Source organism: Anabrus simplex, chromosome 11 (genome assembly GCF_040414725.1).
Source record: "Anabrus simplex isolate iqAnaSimp1 chromosome 11, ASM4041472v1, whole genome shotgun sequence".
Lineage (NCBI taxonomy): Eukaryota > Metazoa > Arthropoda > Insecta > Orthoptera > Tettigoniidae > Anabrus > Anabrus simplex.
In genome coordinates this window covers 48,866,766-48,886,252 of record NC_090275.1, presented here as the reverse complement: position 1 = coordinate 48,886,252, position 19,487 = coordinate 48,866,766, and the positions used below count along the sequence as shown (strand labels likewise).

The 19,487-nt window shown below is 40.3% G+C and overlaps 1 protein-coding gene across 2 annotated transcripts in view; it reads right to left on the bottom strand.

The window, feature by feature from the left end:
• The window catches only part of Nep5 (Neprilysin 5), a 100,593-nt gene that overhangs the window by 15,882 nt on the left and 65,224 nt on the right, over window positions 1-19,487 (bottom strand). For both annotated transcript variants that reach the window (XM_067155969.2, XM_067155970.2), the window contains 6 exons: window positions 14,076-14,174; window positions 13,035-13,185; window positions 11,760-11,877; window positions 9,238-9,334; window positions 8,026-8,202; window positions 3,121-3,224 (listed from right to left, as the gene is read on the bottom strand). In XM_067155969.2, coding sequence (XP_067012070.1) covers window positions 3,121-3,224; window positions 8,026-8,202; window positions 9,238-9,334; window positions 11,760-11,877; window positions 13,035-13,185; window positions 14,076-14,174 — 746 coding nt within the window. The remainder of the gene's footprint in view (window positions 1-3,120; window positions 3,225-8,025; window positions 8,203-9,237; window positions 9,335-11,759; window positions 11,878-13,034; window positions 13,186-14,075; window positions 14,175-19,487) is intronic.

Sequence of the window (19,487 nt, the reverse complement as noted above, 5' to 3'; positions counted from 1 at the left end):
TATTCCCAATTTAAAAATGAGCGAAGGGAAGTCGGAAGAAGTTTTACAAATTTGTTGTAAATTCCGGTATAAAAATGTTGTAAATCATTTTCACTAATCGGGAGGGCATAGCATCTAACCACTTGGCATGGCGTTGACATGTTCTTGAAGTTCCCCCAACTTTCTGAACAGCAAAGACCGAGACTAGAAACTGACAGACGAAATCCTTGGGAAGAATGATGCGTCTACAGAAGAAATTGTCCTCACCAGCTATCTCATAGCCTTGAAAATATGTCTTACTAGGTAGAAGAGTTTGTGATTCTAGGATAGGACTCTACAGCTACCTCAGAGCCCATAGACACGACTAAATAATTTCGTGTGGCTATTTCTAGTCGAGTGCAGCCCTTGTAAGGCAGACCTTCCGATGAGGGTGGGCAGCATCTGCCGTGTGTAAGTAACTGCGTGTTATTGTGGTGTAGGATAGTGTTATGTGTGGTGTGTGAGTTGCAGGGGATGTTGGGGACAGCACAAACACCCAGCCCCCAGGCCACTGGAATTAACCAATGAAGGTTAAAATCCCCGACCCGGCCGGGAATTGAACCCGGGACCTTCTGAACCGAAGGCCAGTACGCTGACCATTCAGCCAACGAGTCGGACATAGACACGACTGATGATACCAGAAGAAGACAACAAATTTGTTGGCGAGTGATGAAATCATCATAAAATGTATCTAAAGTTTGTGGTTTAATTCATATTAGAATCACCTTGAACGAATCACAAAAGAGTTGTTAAACATATACTCGAGGCTTTAATCCGGAAAGTATTTTTATTTATTAATGATAATTAAAGCCCAGACTTGATTATGGCTCAGTTAATTTGAACTTAATGGCCATAAAGGATAACGCTCTTATCGGGAAATTCAATGTTTCTAAAGTTCATGACCTAGAAAATACCTAGTGATTCCCAACAGTAACAAATTATTCAAATATGCGCAAGAAGCATGGTTTAAATAGCTTTCAACTCAGGAAAAATGCATAGATTGGAATTTCCCGGATAAAACAAGTGACTATAAAATTGATGATTCACACAACTTATGTTGAGTTAATCTCTTTTTATAATCCACTGAACATACGCCGATATAGAACAAATATATTTTTTATTTCAAAGGCTAAATTTGATATTTAAAAACTCGCCAAATAGTAGTTCAATGAGTCTACACAACAGTATTCACTCATACGTTTTTAGTACGACAGAACCATTTGTTTCATCATGTTACCCTGTGCTTCTCAATATAATTTAACAGAGACAACGTAACTTAAAATAAAACATGCTCCTCATTTATATCGTAAGTGAAATAATTGACTACTGAACACTCCACACAATAGACAAGACAACTCAACACCAACGACTCCTGTTAGAATCCAGGGTAAACTTCGTAAATCATACTCCTCACTTACATCGTACATGAAATAGCTGACTACTCAATACAGTACTACACCGAAAAGGCAACAACTCAACTCAACACCAACCACTCCTGATAGCAGCGAGCCTGCTTTTATACTGGTGATGAAGTTCTAGCATCCTCGGAGTACATCCAAAATACGAGTGTTCAATAGAAGGTAAGGTCTTCACATCTCAGCATGTAGTCCGGTGTCGTCCAGCCTAACCCACTCAGAAACCTTTGTTTATAATTAGTAATGTTATTTACTGTATTTAAAATCCCTTGTAAGAATTAACGGTCGTAACAGACGCCAGAATATCAGAAACTGTCCCTTACGATTTCTTTAATGTGTTGTATGCTAACGATATTCACTAAATATTCTGAAATGTTATCGACCTGAACTGGAACTGTACGCGCTATTTGGAAAACAGAAGGCCAAAAGCTACCGGCAGTTCGGCTGAAACAAGTCTAAAGTTTGAACTGATATAACAAATGAAATGGCGTGTGGTTTCTAGTGCCGGGAGTGTCTGAGGACATGTTCGGCTCGCCAGGTGCAGGTCTTTTGATGTGACACCCGTGGGCGACCTGCACGTCGTGATGAGGATAGAATTATGATGAAGACAACACATACACCTAGCCCTCACGCCAGCGAAATTAACCACTGATGGTTAAAATTCCTGACCCTGTCTGGAATAAAACCCCGGACCCGTGTGACCAAAGGCCAGAACGCTAACCATTAGGCATTGAGCCGTACAGTGATATAAGAATTTGTACCTAAGTTTAGCGTGGTTTCGATTCCTGGTTAGGAAGTCGAAAAATTTGAGAAATGAGATTTCCACTTCTGGAGGTGCACATGGCCCTGAGGTACACTCAGCCTACACCAAAAATGAGAACCCGGTTAATTACTAGGGGCAAAGGTGGCCGGGCGTAAAGCTAACCGCTCTACCTCTTGAAGTGCCGACGTTACGGATAGCGGAAGCCTTTACCTTCCACCCCTCCAAGGGCCTTCATGGCCTGTACCAGGATGACGTTACTTCTTTTATTTTTACCTAAGTTTAGCATCTTGGTATATTGTGATTGTTTAGCTGTTGGCAGCGACTTCTAAATATTATTCCGAAACTATAACTATTTAATCCCAAATACTTTCTTCCATATTCCAAATGTGCCCCGTCAATTTTTCAAAATTTAAGAAAACAGCAATATAAAGGCCTCTCTTATGAGACAAAATCTGTGTAACATATCAAATTATCTCCTGTTGGTTTTAGAGGTCTATCTAGATAGACGATACTACCGAGGGGTGTGGCCACGCGTATTAGCGTGCAACGGCTATGGAACCTGACTCTTCATTCGGGAGACGCGTCGGTTCAAACTCCCACCGTCAGCTGTCCTGATAATTTTTTTCTGTGGTTTCCCATTTTCACTTCCAGACAAATGCTGCGACCGTTCCTATTCATAAATGATAGCCGATTGTTTCCCTCTCCTTACCCATTTTCATTCACGATCATTCATTTCATCTCCATTAGTTCCTCGGCTGAGGCTGGTGTTAGCAAGGACATCCGGCTATAACATTCATCTCAGTTCATCCCCTACCCCGTATCAAGAAACAGGACTAAGGAACAGACATGCTTCTACATACAAAAGGCTCCCGTTCCTACAGTTTTAACCTTTATTACGAATTACTAAGAAAAACAGAAACTTACCCAGGGGGTCCGTTGATTTCCCTTAGACTATTCAGCATGGTGAGCACAATAAGATGTTTGATGGCGAGCATGTTACTGAGGTATGTGAGTTCATATACTTCCAGCTGCAAGAAGAAAGAGTTAGTCTAGAATAATATCGTCATATAGACTTATTTAGAACGTTATAGGACACAGAAGTATAACTCTACTTTAAAGTCAAGAAATGTTTATGCTGAACGCAGAGGGTTATTTTATACTTACAGAAGGGATCCTTCACAGAAACTTTCTGCATTCAAATTCTGAAAAATATGGAAGGATCTTCCATAATGTTGTGCAGTTCAGATCATATAATACACTACGGGTGATGGATTAGTTCGCCGATGTCAATATATTATCAGTTTCTAATTTTGTACAATTATTTCACTCGTACATGTTTCGGTAGCCCCAAACTCCCTTCCTCAGCGTTTTGTATATCATAAATCAATATTCCCTATATCTTAAGATCTAACATTGTTCAGCCATACATATGACGTCGTCAAAATATAACATTATTTTTAACACATATACTAATAATGACCATTTTTTGTAAGGTTTGTTGTAATGGAACACTTTAAAATATAAAGAAACACTTTAAAACACGTATAAAATGTTCTACTGGTTATTCTTATGTTGTATAACACGTTAAGACATATTAAAATGTCACATAGTTTTCTTATTAAAATCGACCAAAGATAAAATGTTTCTTGCTACTGCTTATTCTGTTGTAGCTCACTTGAGCATAGGCCTATTAAAAAATCAACCATAGTTAAAATCTTCGCCTTGTTATTATTAGAAGCCTTTCTTTTTTTGCTATTTGCTTTACGTCGCACCGACACAGTAGGTCTTATGGCGAGGATGGGACAGGGAGGGCTAGGACTGGGAAGGAAGCGGCCGTGGCCTTAATTAAGGTACAGCCCCAGCAAGAAGCCTTTCTACCTTTAACTGGTTTACCATTTAATTGTTTGACTCCTTAAGATCTAAATATGTAATTGACTTTATCAAATGGGCTACAACAGAACAAACAGTGAAACATTTTATCTTTGGCCGATTTTTCGAAGGAAACCATTTGACGACTTAATACGTGTTTTAAAGTGTTCCTATATCAACAAATTAATCTAAAAGGCCACCTAATCGATACTTTATTTCTTTTGCCTTTGGCAAACTTAAAAATACATTAACAAACACAGTACATGTTTCGACCACTTAGTGGTCATCTTCAGCTGTATATAAAAAATCTTAGATGATAACATTTAAAAGCAAGCACATTGGAGCTTAAAACTATATCCCATGGGAATCTAAAAACTATTGTTCTAGATGCTTTAAATGAAATGGAAGATGGGGGGGGGGGTTTGTGGGTAAGGAGAGCAATTCTCGGAAGTTAAACAGTCAACACGGCCTTTTAACCACAAGAATATCACTCATGGAAGTTATTAAATATAAACAACAAATACCTGAAGACTCGTGCATATGACATAAACTTTCATTCAAGCACAAATGTTTTATGAATAAGTGCCTTACCATAGACACTTTAGAATATTTTAAAGTATATTTATTAAAAACAAAGTGCTTAACACCACAGACGCGAATTTTAATTAAGTTATTATTTTCTCACAAATGCCTGAAGATTATTACAAACACAAACTTTTTATTCACGCCACCTAATGTTATCAAAAAGAATTTTACCATAGACGCTTTTAAATATTTTAAATATGTTTTTCATCATTTAAGTTTTAAAACACAATTGTAAACGATACTGTAATTTAAGTATCATTCACATAAATCTCCTTACCCACAACCTACCCCCCCCCCATCTTCCATTTCATTTAAAGCATCTAGAACAATAGTTTTTAGATTCCCATGGGATATAGTTTTAAGATCCAATGTGCTTGCTTTTAAATGTTATCATCTAAGATTTTTTATATACAGCTGAAGATGACCACTAAGTGGTCGAAACATGTACTGTGTTTGTTAATGTATTTTTAAGTTTGCCAAAGGCAAAATAAATAAAGTATCGATTAGGTGGCTTTTTAGATTAATTTGTTGATTATACTCATCGATACGGCCATGAAGTGGACAGCTTGTGTTCCTATATAACAAACATTATCAGGAAATGGTCATTATGTGTTTATGTGTTAAAATAGTGTTATATTTTGATTATGTCTTATGTATAGCTGAATAATGTTAGTTCTTAAGGTACGGCGAATATTGATTTATGATGAAATCGCTGATGAAGGGAGATGGGGCTCCCGAAATATGTACTGGTACGTACCATTACCCATAGTATACTATATGAACCTAGTCAATACGGACCAACCAAGGGACCGAAAAATGGTCAAATTTGTCGAATTCAGATCATTACAAATATCTTAGTATGTTAAAGCTAACCGAAACTACTATTATAAATGATGCTTATTTTCTCAAGGCCAGCTAATGTTGTAAGTACTGATCAATTGTTCATGTGCGTTGAGTGCAAAACTTCACTTATATATAGCAAAGACAAATTTGAAATATTTCTTTGTTGCTTTAAAACAGTCTTGAGGTTACAATTAACAAATTTCATTACATTCGTCCGTATTTAAACAATTTAATTAAGAACATTAGTTTACTAGTCCACCTAATAAATAGATTATTGAGTGCCGAAATTTTGACTCGCAGGAGTTCTTTTAAGGGCAGGTAAATCTACGGTCACAGGGCTGACGAATTTGAGCACCTTCAAATACCACCGGACTGAGCCAGGATCGAACCTGCCAACTTGGGCTCAGAAAATTGGCACCTTAACCGTCTGAGCGACTCAGTCCGGCTGTAAAGGAAGAATAACAAGAAAAAGTAATGTTTACAATCCGAATGAAACGGCGAATGAAGTGAGAAGAGTGTAGCAAAAAAAATTATGCGACGAAAACAGGGAGTATGATTTTAACAATTCACACCGAGGAGGTAGACCAGCTCTTCAATCGAGACTATGAGAAATGCTGTATGTGTCCATTAATAACGGACTATCTGAAAATCGTGCAAGTGTCTCTCCGTGCAAATGTCACCATCCTACTTCTGACTCATCAAGTGCTGTTATATAGAGTGAAAGTCTCCGTGCAAATGTCACCCTTCTACTTCTGACTCTCCAAGTAGTGTTACATAGAGTGAAGGGCTCCTTGAAAATGTTACCATCCTACTTCTGAATCGCCAATTAGTGTTAGAGTGAAGGACTCCGTGCAAGTCTCCCTTCGTGCAAATGTCAGCATCCTATCTCTGACTCATGAAGCGCTGTTATATAGAGTGGAAGCCTCCGTGCAAATGTCAGCATCCTACTTCTGACTCGCCAAGTATTGTTATATAGTGTCAAGGGCTCCGTGAAAATGTCAGCATCCTACTTCTGACTCGCCAAGTATTGTCATATAGTATCAAGGGCTCCGTGAAAATGTCAGCATCCTACTTCTGACTCTTCAAGTACTGTTATATAGAGTGAAAGCCTCCGTGCAAATGTCAGCATCCTACTTCTGACTCGCCAAGTATTGTTATATAGTGTCAAGGGCTCCGTGAAAATGTCAGCATCCTACTTATGACTCACCAAGTATTGTTATATAGAGTGAAAGCCTCCGTGCAAATGTCAGCATCCTACTTCTGACTCGCCAAGTATTGTTATATAGTATCAAGGGCTCCGTGAAAATGTCAGCATCCTACTTCTGACTCGCCAAGTATTGTTATATAGTGTCAAGGGCTCCGTGAAAATGTCAGCATCCTACTTATGACTCACCAAGTATTGTTATATAGTATCAAGGGCTCCGTGAAAATGTCAGCATCCTACTTCTGACTCACCAAGTATTGTTATATAGTATCAAGGGCTCCGTGAAAATGTCAGCATCCTACTTCTGACTCGCCAAGTATTGTTATATAGTATCAAGGGCTCCGTGAAAATGTCAGCATCCTACTTCTGACTCTTCAAGTACTGTTATATAGAGTGAAAGTCTCCGTGCAAATGTCACCATCCTACTTCTGACTCATCAAGTACTGTTATATAGTGTGAAAGTCTCCGTGCAAATGTCACCCTTCTACTTCTGACTCATCAAGTATTGTTATATAGAGTGAAGGGCTCCGTGAAAATATCACCCTCCTACTTTTGATTCGCCAAGTATTGTTATATAGAGTGAAGGGCTCCGTGTAAATGTCAGCATTCTACTTCTGACTCATCAAGTACTGTTATATAGTGTGAAGGGCTCCGTGTAAATGTCACCATCCTACTTCTGACTCGCCAAGTATTGTTATATAGTGTGAAGGGCTCCGTGAAAATATCACCCTCCTACTTTTGACTCGCCAAGTATTGTTATATAGAGTGAAGGGCTCCGTGAAAATGTCAGCATCCTACTTCTGACTCGCCAAGTATTGTTATATAGTATCAAATGCTCCGTGCAAATGTCAGCATCCTACTTCTGACTCATCAAGTACTGTTATATAGAGTGAAAGCCTCCGTGCAAATGTCAGCATCCTACTTCTGACTCATCAAGTATTGTTATATAGTGTGAAGGGCTCCGTGCAAATGTCACCATCCTACTTCTGACTCGCCAAGTATTGTTATATAGTGTGAAGGGCTCCGTGTAAATGTCACCATCCTACTTCTGACTCATCAAGTACTGTTATATAGAGTGAAAGCCTCCGTGCAAATGTCAGCATTCTACTTCTGACTCATCAAGTACTGATATATGGAGTGAAAGCCTCCGTGCAAATTTCACCATCCTTCTTCTTACTCACCTAGTGCTGCTAAATGGAGTGAAGGGCCCCGTGCAAATGTCACCATCCTACTTCCAACTAACCCAGTACTGTTAGAGTGAGGGGCTACGTGCAACTGTCACTCCGTGCAATTGTTCTAACCCGTGTGTGGATTACATATATACCTACTCCGGCATAGTAGGCATCCAGTGCTCCTGGTTTGAGCAGCCACTCAGGAAAACCAATGAAACTGCGAGTTGCAGCCACTTTCTCGCCTGTAGCTTCCTTGGTAGCTTCATCCATCCAGTCTAGTTGATCCACCAAGTGGTGGAAAGCGATCTGCACGTCCATCAGCATTTCTTCAACCTGAAATATGAATTGAACATGAAACTTCACAACCTGTTTCCAGTTTCAACCGGTTCAGGAATGGAATGAATGAAGCCCCCATTTAGAGGCGAGGATAGGAAATGTGCCGGCTGCCGAAGTCTGCAGGGGCAATGATTAATGACTGACAGGTGAAATAAAAGGCTTTTGGGGAGTGTTGTTGGAATGAAAGATGACAGGGAAAGCAGGAGTACACGGAGTACCCAGAGAAAAACTGTCCCGCCTCCGTATTGTCCAGCACAAATCTCCCATGGAGTGACCGGGATTTGAACCACGGAACCCAGCTGTGAGAGGCGGGTGCCCTGCCACCTGAGCCACGGAGGCTCTTTAATAATACTGGTATCAAAAATTATTTTTTCCATGAAGAGTGAAAAGCATATTGGTTCTTAATTCGATATTTCAGAGAGAGAGAGATAATATTTGCATTAACGTCACGGTTTACAGAACTAGTTTAAAAGGGTCTATTTATGTTTCACACAAGCTCAATTAGTAGACCGAGCTAGTTGGCTGTGCAGTTAGAGGCGCACGGCTGTGAGCTTGCATTCGGGAGATTGTGGATTCGAACACCCCTCTGTCGGCAGCCCTGAACATGGATTTCCGTGGTATCCTATTTCCACACCAGGTAAATGCAGGGACTCTACCGTGATTAAGCCCACGCCCGCTTCCTTCCGATTCCTAGCACTTTTCTATCCCATCGTCGCCATAAGATCTATCTGCGTCGGTGAGACGTAAAGCGAATTATGATATAGAGAACTTGCTTTACGTCTCACCGACACAGATAGGTCTTATGGCGACGTTGGGACATGAAAGGGCTAGGAGTAGAAAGGAAGCGGTCGTGGCCTTGATTAAGGTACAGTCACAGCATTTGCCTGATGTGAAAATGGGAAACCACGGAAAAATTATTCAGGGCTGCCGACAGTGGGGTTCGAACTCACTATCTCCCGGATGCAAGCTCACAGCCAGTCGCCCGGTCAAATTGAAGTATATACAGTATACCATATATAAAATAGACTATACCTTTTTCTTGGTGCTCTTGAGGAACTCTGGATCGGCTATGAAGTAACTTACGGCCATTCCCATCAGCTGATTTACTCCGGCAGCACAGAAGAGAGATCTGGAGAACACATTACTAATTTTATAATGATGTTTTTACTACTATAAATACCCACAAATAATTTCGGAAAATGATGACAGGAAGTTTAGTTCGTCGTTGGGAACAGTCAATATTTGAATTAGTTCAACTGAAAGGTTAAAGATTCCACTGAATTTAAAGTGGGGGGGGGGGGGGGGGTTCCTCGCCGGACGTTCTTTGGGGTGTGGCGTTGTGTTAGACGCATTAGTAGTGCTGTGCATATAATTACTCAGCACCTTTCACGTCTCAGCAACTTCTATACAGTCACTGTCATAGATGAGACTGAGACTTCAGTGGAAGCTACATTAGTTTTTTCTTACTTATACTACAAGGGGCATGCAAAAATACTGAATCCTTCAATAAATAGCAACTGGCAGTGTAATAACACTACATATCAGTAGTAACACGAAGACCTGAGTTGTAGTAATGGCAAACTGTAGACTGACTTATGAATAGTCCAAGAATGTTTTAGGCAGTAATAGATTAGAATGCAAACTAATTTGGCTATTAGGAGGTGTCAACCAGCCCGTTATTCTATAATGTAGCAAGAGTAACATAAATTCTAGGTGTTTGATAGACCGTATAACTTTTGCAGTTTCTTCTTTATCGACCGGTACGCTTTTGAAGCCTAGCTGGCTGGCTGTGTTTACATTCCTTGTCCGCGGAGTAGCAGGTTTCCCCAACTCGAGACGCAGCGTTGTCAACTCCCCATTTTCACTACTTAGCCTCTGAGAGCCAGCAGCAAGACTAGACAGAACTGCGTGCAGCTGTGCAACACTGGAAACCTGACGATTGAGCAGGCATCAGGCCCGGCGCGCTTTAGAAGTACTCCGCGTGGACTGTCACTGACAAAGCAAGCGTGTTACTGGTCAAGAGCCACCTGCTTTTGGTCACAACAGAGGCGACTGTAGACAGTCGTAAATCTGTTACTGTCGGGGGTTATACTGCTTAACGTTTGAGGCGCCGGCCGTTAGCGAGGGAATTGAGAGAACTATACTCCTAATGTTCCTGCAAATCTCGTAACATAACCGTTGTGCAGGCTAGAGTATACTTTATATTTAGATATATGCTTTCACAGCCCTTAATTAGAGACACGATAATATAGCTTTTGGGCTTTTACCGTGTCGCTAAGAGAAGGTGAAATTCATTACATTTCGCAGATAACTTTGCTTCGCGTCTTCAGAAGAAAATCTCGTCTACTCACGAGTTCTGTTATGAGATATGCATAAAGAGTAGGTGTCTGTCATAATAGTACCCCCTGGAAGATATGTTACTCTCACTACTGTACGGAAGAGCGGGCTAAAAGGTACTGCCTGGTAGTCAAATTAACTTGCATTCTAAACTATTACTCCCTAAACATCGGGGCTCTAGCTATTACTTGTGTAACGTTTTGAAAATCTGAACTTTTGGAATCGAGCAAGTTGCTGCGTGGTTTGGGTCATGTAGCTATCAGATTGCATTCAGGAGATAGTAGGGTTTGAACCCCACTGTTGACAGACCTGAAGGTGTTTTTCCGTGGTTTCCCATTTTCACATCAAGCAAATACAGCGGCTGTACCTTAATTAAAGCCATGGTTGCTCCTTTCGCACTCAAAGTCCTTTCCTATCTCATTGTGTCCATAAGACACCTATCTGTGTCGTACAACGCAAAGAAAACTGTAAAAAATCTTTTTTTATAAGACAAAAGTCTCTAGGTAGACCACAGGATGTTTCTACCTAGGTTTAAACTTTTATGCTTCAAGTATAAAATAATGTTAAGTTTTTGCACATTGATAGGTAAATTTACTCTATAATAAAATACAACAACACTGCTCAATAGCCTGTATGTTATCTTTCTTGGAAAAACTCCCAGTAACCCTCAGGTTAAGAGTCTAGCGTTATAAAATGTTCATCTTCACGTCTTGGTTACAAAGCCAGCCAAATGCGTTTTCCTCTTTTAAAATAACTAGTAATTAGACTCCGAAACTTTTTAGGCAGTAACAGATTAAAATGAAAATAACTTGGTTAGTAGGAAGTATCGTTCATCCAAATCTTGCAAAACGTAGTGAGAGTAACATAGAGTAAGTTGTAGAGGTTCTGATAGACCGTACCCCTAATGTTTATGCAAATGTCATAGCATAAGTATTGCGCAGGCTAGAGTATTCCTGTTACTCGCTTCAATAAGTTTGCATTCTGACCTATTACTGGCTAAAAATTCGAGCTCTACTAACAAACGTTCAGACCTCTAAGAAAGGTTATGCGTCATTCGATCGTTATATCTATCTCTGAATTTATACAAAAAATCATCGCATTATGATGCAGATGGCTATGTTTGTAAACAGGTTATTCAATGGCACGCCCTTGGCTGGGTCCAACTGCGGACGAAGACCAAAAATAACTGTAAAAGTACCGTTGAATGTAGGACGTACCTAGATATTGGCATGTTTCCATCAGTCACTTCCTCCAGATATTGCTGCTTCAGATCCCTCATGTGCCGGTTGACGTGGGGGGACAGCGATTCCACCACCTGCCACCAGAAGTAGTTGTCTGTAGGCAAACAGCGTTTATGTTGGATAGCTCACTGGGGTACCTCGAATAGTGGGAGGTACATATACTGAGGTGACTGAAAGGACCAAACCATTCTGTTCATTCACGATATTTAACATTATATTTATGAATATTTCATCCTCATTTCACCCCAAGTCATTCCTAACTTTATTTAGTTCATTTTTAAAGCCCAGACTTGATTATGGCTCAGTTAATTTGAACTTAATGGCCATAAAGGATAACGCTCTTATCGAGAAATTCAATGTTTCTAAAGTTCATGACCTAGAAAATACCTAGTGATTCCCAACAGTAATAAATTATTCAAATATGCTCAAGAAGCATGGTTTAAATAGCTTTCAACTCAGGAAAAATGCATAGATTGGAATTTCCCGGATAAAACAAGTGACTATAAAATTGATGATTCACATAACTTATGTTGAGTTAATCTCTTTCTATAATCCACTGAACATACGTCGATATAGAAGAAATATCTTATTTATTTGAAAAGCTAAATTTGATATTTAAAAACTCCCCAATTAGTAGTTCAATGAGTCTACACAACAGTATTCACTCATACATTTTTAGTACGACAGAAACATTTGTTTCATCATGTTACCCTGTGCTTCTCAATATAATTTAACAGAGACAACGTAACTTAAAATAATCCAGTGTAAACTTTGTAAAACATGATCCTCATTTTTATCGTAAGTGAAATAATTGACTACTCAACACTCCACACAATAGACAAGACAACTCAACACCAACGACTCCTGTTAGAATCCAGGGTAAACTTTGTAAATCATACTCCTCACTTACAACGTCCAATACAGTACTACACCGAAAAGGCAAGAACTCAACTCAACACCAACCACTCCTGATAGCAGCGAGCCTGCTTTTATACTGGTGATGAAGTTCTAGAATCTTCGGAGTGCATCCAAAATACGAGTGTTCAATAGAAGGTAAGGTCTTCACATCTCAGCAGGCAGTCCGGTGTCGTCCAGCCTAACCCACTCACTTCTGTCAGGAAATACATGAGGGGGCTTCAGGAAGGCTGGCAGTTGCATAACCACGTAACAATATGATGTGGTGAAATATACAAATAATTGTGAATGGTTGACACATCGTACTATTTCAAAACTTATCAAATCTTCACTCACATAAATGAACTCTTGTGGCGTTGCTCAGGAAACTGGCAACACCTAGGATGTATCTTTTATGAAGCACCACAATTCCATCTTTGCCGTCCAGATCCAGAGTTACATTCTGAACATCCTTGAAGAACTCCGTTAAGTACTGCCGCCAGTCCAGCTGCAACAATTACACTGTACATTATTTCAAGACAGTGAGTGATTTACACAAACTCCCTGTGGTTAATATTAATCTGAGATTATACCAGCAGCTAATTTCGGTGATAGTTTTTCAGTGTAGTGGCAATTATTCCATGAAGGATGTGAGGCCAATCATACAGTTCATAATTTATTTTTATAAATAATTATTAGCATTCACTGTCACAAGCAAGAAAGGAAACGGCAAACTAGCGTTACTGGAAAGCTCTCGGGGAAAATTTGTCCTGCGATTGTTCTACCATAGCTTTTCTAGTACAGTGGAAATCCCTCGGGCTTCGTCTGCTGGAGATAACTTTAATTAGTCATCTAGAGCAAAATTTGGGTAAAAAAAGTCAGGGAAAGCATAAAGTCGTAAAAAATAAATGCCGGACCGCAAAATCAAATCAGGACTATTTTATCATTGATTTTTACTCATTTTAGGACAAAAAGAACCATTCACAAAAATCGTGTTGACTGATTTTTAGGTAGTAATTGTTTAGAATGAAATGTTTAGGGCCATTACGAAATGTCGCCCAGTCCGCTCTTCCGTTATGTAGCTAGAGTAACATAAATTCTAGGGATTCTTTTGGGCCGTAACCCTAAAGTTTATGCAAGACCCATAACATGCCCGTTGTGTAGGGTAGACTATACCTGCAACCCCCTTCAATAAGTTTGCATTCTAACCTATTAGTGGGCAGCCCCGCGGTGTAGGGGGCAATTCTAATTACACACAGGTTCATATCATATGGTGCAAGTAGCGGCAAAAAATCTCTATAGGTCGATACCCCGAACAAACAACATTTTTATAAAATCTTATTAGTGCCTAAACTCCGGACTCTGTCATATTGTACTTATTATAAAATTCATTCTTACCTTCATTGGTCCATTTGAAACTTTATCCGTTTCGTCCTGCAGTTCCGATAGCGTCATGTAGTGCGGTTCCAACTCGTCTGGTTCTGGCGGATGCATCAGCTGAGCTCACAGGAAAAGTAGTCATGGCATTAATTAAAAATAGTAAAACAGCATTAACAAGAAATAAACTCTTAAAACAGCAAGACATGTTCAGTCTTATGGGAAAGGAGCTAGGTTACAGATACACAAACTTCCAACTTCCGATTCATACAAGTATTGTTTTCTTGAACTTTTTCCAATCATCTGGAGTCGGCATTAATGTGAATGAAGCCTTTCCTGATGCCAAGAAAGGGAGTAATCACTACTCAGTTGGTAGTATTGGAAGTGTGATGTGCTGTATGCAGATGAAGTTATGTATTAAGACAATCATAAACACATAGTTCTCGTGCCAGAAGAATTAAGTATATGCCGTTAAAATCTTCGGCGTGGCCGGAAATCAAAGCCGGGGCCCTCTGAACCGAAGGCCAGTAAGCAGTTCATTCAGCCAAGGAACAGGACCGATTAATGCTAGAAGTACAAATATGATTTATGCTCGTACTAAAACGAAGGATTTAAATTATTTTTACTTTATAGTTGATTTATAAATCGATCATAAAATTTGTTCGTTTCAACACAGTTCATTGAAGTCTCTTGCCAGATGAGTTATATGGTATTCGAACTGTAAATGGTGTCACCTTATATATTATCAATCAATCAATCAATCAATCAATCAATCAATCAATCAATCAATCAATCAATCAATCAATCAATCAATCAATCAATCAATCAATCAATCAATCAATCAATCAATCAATCAATCAATCAATCAATCAATCAATCAATCAATCAATCAATCAATCAATCAATCAATCAATCAATCAATCAATCAATCAATCAATCAATCAATCAATCAATCAATCAATCAATCAATCAATCAATCAATCAATCAATCAATCAATCAATCAATCAATCAATCAATCAATCAATCAATCAATCAATCAATCAATCAATCAATCAATCAATCAATCAATCAATCAATCAATCAATCAATCAATCCTGATCTGCATTTAGGGCAGTCGCCCAGGTGGCAGACTGCCTATCTGTTGTTTTCCTGGCCTTTTCTTAAATGATTGATTTATTTCATTCTATGGCGTAATTTGCTTAATTCTGTAAATCAAAAGAGTACGGAAAATGACACTTTACCGTCCACGACTACTTTACTTACTGTTTCGTTAAAAATAGTCTTTGATTGGTTGAACCCAGTATCATATACAGTAAATGTAAACAAAGAAAGTTAGATTATAAATCAGCGAACACCCTTGTTGAATTATTTCTCCATCTTGTTGCTGCACTGTGGTTTCGTGCCCACCTACAAAAATGGCATAGCTGGGTTCCCAGCTCAAGCAATCTGCCGCCATTACCATGTTAACTAATGTATAGGTTAATCCATTTCCGACAGATAAATATCAAATACATAACAGTATATCGTAAAGTGCATGTTACCTTCATTAATCTAGGACGGAGGACCACGTTTACGACTCTGATAGCTTAGTAGACTGTTCACTGCTTCAAATAATATTAATTTTGATGTTTTATTACCACATAACTCCATGTACGGGGTCTTCCTTATAAACGCAGACCGTATGCGCGGTGCTTGTTTTGTGCGCTACAGCAGCTGCGTATGCCCAACTTACGTCGCGCGAGGCCGCCCTACTTTAAGCGTGTATACAATCTTGTATGAAATCTTGCCGTATAAAGGATGCTGGAAGTGCTATTCTTCATAGACACCAATAAGATTATCTGCATACCAATAGCGAGAGTTGTGACTGTTCACACGACCAAGAAAATGAAACTAGGCCTCATCCGAAAGGAACAAATGTTGAGGGTCGAATGAACGATCCTTCACTGATGCAAGGTACCACTCACAATATCTCACCTTTGTGGCTGGATCAGCAGGTTTTAAACAATGGGCCCGTGTAAAAATGTACGGTTTTATGTGTAACAGTTTTTTGGCTTTGCGTGGAGAAGAAACCGAAACTCCTACTCTTTGTGCTAATTTTGAGAGTGATTTATTCGGCGACCTTTCAAGATTCGCACCACTGTCATCTAGGTTTTCCTCTGTTAAAACTGTTCGTGTGCTCGCAATTTTTTTAATTGAGCACCGAGCCAGTAGTTTCAGATTTATTTACAATTACGTGAATCTGTGCTCATGAAGGTGTCTGTCACTTCACCCGGAAATTGCTGAACAAATGAATCACGTCCCCGTGGAGCCGACTCGTCCTTAAAATAACTTTTACGTACGAAAATACGGTGTTGCAATGATAACTGTTTCACCATGTTAACATCAGAGATTCAGACTGACTATTGATGCTAGGTCGAACAAGTGCACGCTCCTTGCAAGGTCAAGAATAATGCGCGTGGCTCCTGTAGAGCTGCTTAGGTTTCGGAGACTAGAAACGCCGTTGGACGGTCTGGGTGTATAAGAAATACCCTATACACACATTTCAGAAATTTCATACCAAACAAACAAACAAAAAACACACACACACAGAGAGAGAGAGAGAGAGAATTTGCGAGAAGACGTATCACAATTATTTATCATTAAATGTTTAATTAAAAGTAAATTAATTCACCATAGTATGAAATGAAGTATTTTACACAGCAGCCACTAAAGTTATAAGTAGACCCCGGAGTTTTAGGCAGTATTACATTGGAGTGCAAACTAATTCGGTTATTAGGAGGCGTTGACTAGCCCGCTCTTCCATACTGTAGCAAGAGTAACGTAAATTCATGGAGTGCCGATGGGCCGTACCCCTAAAGTTTATGCAAACCTCATAGTACAGCCGTTGTCCAAGTAGACTATACTACTTGTTACTGGCTTGAGTTAGTTTGCATTCTGACCGCAAGAAGAACGAATGCGTCCGTTTTTCAGGAGCTGAAGATTTTAAAACGCTTTTCTTCTCGTGCAGTTCTTTGACCTGGAGAAAGTCTAGAGAAATTGACATGCAAGGGAGAATTGAGGGCAGTAGACCACGGGGATGTACTACAACCAGATGGGTGGGAAAAGTGAAGGTTAATATCGGGTTATCTTTCCCCTGTGCCTTGAGGAAAACCAAAGATCATCCTGGATGGGGAAACTACAGCAGAGATGTGACAAACACAGACAAAACCATTGGGGTCACGCCACTTAGAAATGAGTAAATCGATTTGTGATGATGATGGTGATGATGCACGGAACATGATATGCAGATTATCAACAAGGGCATGAAAATTTTCGTCACCAGCTCTGGCCAACACAACATAAACACTCTGGAACAAAATAACATTCACGATATTGCAAAAAAGAACACAATTGTTATCCGTGAATAAACAGAATTATTCCGCCTCTGTGTTGTAGTGGTTAGCGTGATTAGCTGCCACTCCCGGAGGCCCGGGTTCGATTCCCGGCTCTGCCACGAAATTTGAAAAGTGGTACGAGGGTTGGAACGGGGAGGTCAACTGAGTATAGGTGGGTTCGATTCCCACCTCAGCTATCCTGGAAGTGGTTTTCCGTGGTTTCCCACTTCTCTTCTAGGCAAATGCCGCGATGGTACCTAACAAAGCCACGGCCGCTTCCTTCCCTCTTCCTTGTCTATCCCTTCCTATCTTCCCATCCCCCCGCAAGGCCCCTGTTCAGCATAGCAGGTGAGGCTGCCTGGGCGAGGTACTGGTCATCCTCCCCAGTTGTATCCCCCAGAATCTGAAGCTCCAGGACACTGCCCTTGAGGCGGTAGAGGTGGGATCCCTCGCTGAGTCCGAGGGAAAAACCGACTCTAGTGAGTAAACAGATTAAGAAGAAGAAGTATAAACATAATTAAATCACATATGCCGCACTGAGTGGCTCAGACGGTTAAGGTGCTGGCCTTCTAACCACAACTTGGCAGGTTCGATCCTGGCTCAGTCCGGTGCTCAAATATGTGACCCTCGTGTAGGTGGATTTTCTGCCACGTGAAAGAACTCCTGCGAGACAAAATTCCGGCAGCTTAGCCTCTCTGAAAAGAGTCCCGAATAGTTACTGCGACGTAATAACATTAAAATTATTATTATTAAAATCGCATACATTGTACGACTACATTATAAAAATCTAGAAAACGAATACAATTTATATTGAGTGTTCTTGTTCCGGAGTTGGTTACTGAAGTCGACCGATTATAATCGGTTGAAAGTACTGCAAGTAGGTTTTGACATAACTATATCATATGGCTGGGGGCCATTTGAGAATTTGCGTTACGGAAGTTAGCGTCACAAAGTGTGTGATGGAAGTGTAACGTAGCAACTGTGCGGGCTGTCATGTACGGTATGGATATATTATGTTTACATTTTTTTACAATTTGCACAGACACAGATAGGTCTTATGGCGACAATGGAATATGAATGGAAAGGAGCAGGCCGGTTCTTTAGTTAAGGTACAGCCCCAGTATATGCTTGTTTTGAAAATGGGAAACCACGGAAAATCATCTTGAGGGCTGCCGACAGTGGCCAAATCGCGTGGTAGATAGATAGATAGATAAGAAATGGGTGAGCCCTGTTTTCGCAGAGCTCCACACTTAGGTCTATGAAGACCCTTTGTGCCCCTTGAACGGGTTTGCCTAGTCCAGTCCTAGTGCTCCTATAAAGGATACCAGTGTCCGGATTTTGGCATTCCTGATGTCCTCCAGGCTCACAAAATGTGAGCCCAGGTATCGATGTCTAGTGCTTGCAAAAGCCTCGCACTGACATAACACATGCGCGGAGGTCTCCTCCTCCTTACCGCATCTTCTACACATCGGATCTTGGGTGATTTTCATGATGTGTAGGTGTCTCTGTAAGGTATTGTGGCCTGTTAACAGTCCAACTACCATTCTCATTCTGGTCCTATTCAAATTCATTAGGACCTTTTTACAGCTTTGACTAGGCCCTTTGATAAGTTCACGTGCCTCTCTTGCTATGGTTAACCTCTTCCAAATATCTAGGTCAGACTGGTTTATCCATTGGGATATTGCCAGTCTCACACTTCGGAGTGACACTCCCAGGAAGGGCTCTGGTCCTGTGAAGGAACCCATTGAGCCCTGTTTCGCTAGTTTGTCAGCTTCTTCATTTCCACTGATACCTGTATGCCCAGGAACCCATAATAGGGTAACTGAGCTAAGCTCACACAGCTGATCTAACATCCTTTGGCATTCCCATACCAGTTTTGATGTTGTTTTAACCGCACATAGTGCTTTTAGCGCTGCCTGGCTATCACTACAAATAGTGATGTGTCTTCTGTGTCCAGGCATATACCATATATTTACAGCACAGGCTAGTATTGCGTATACTTCAGCCTGGAAAACAGTAGCATATTTACCCATAGGAAGGGAGAGCCTTGTCTTAGGC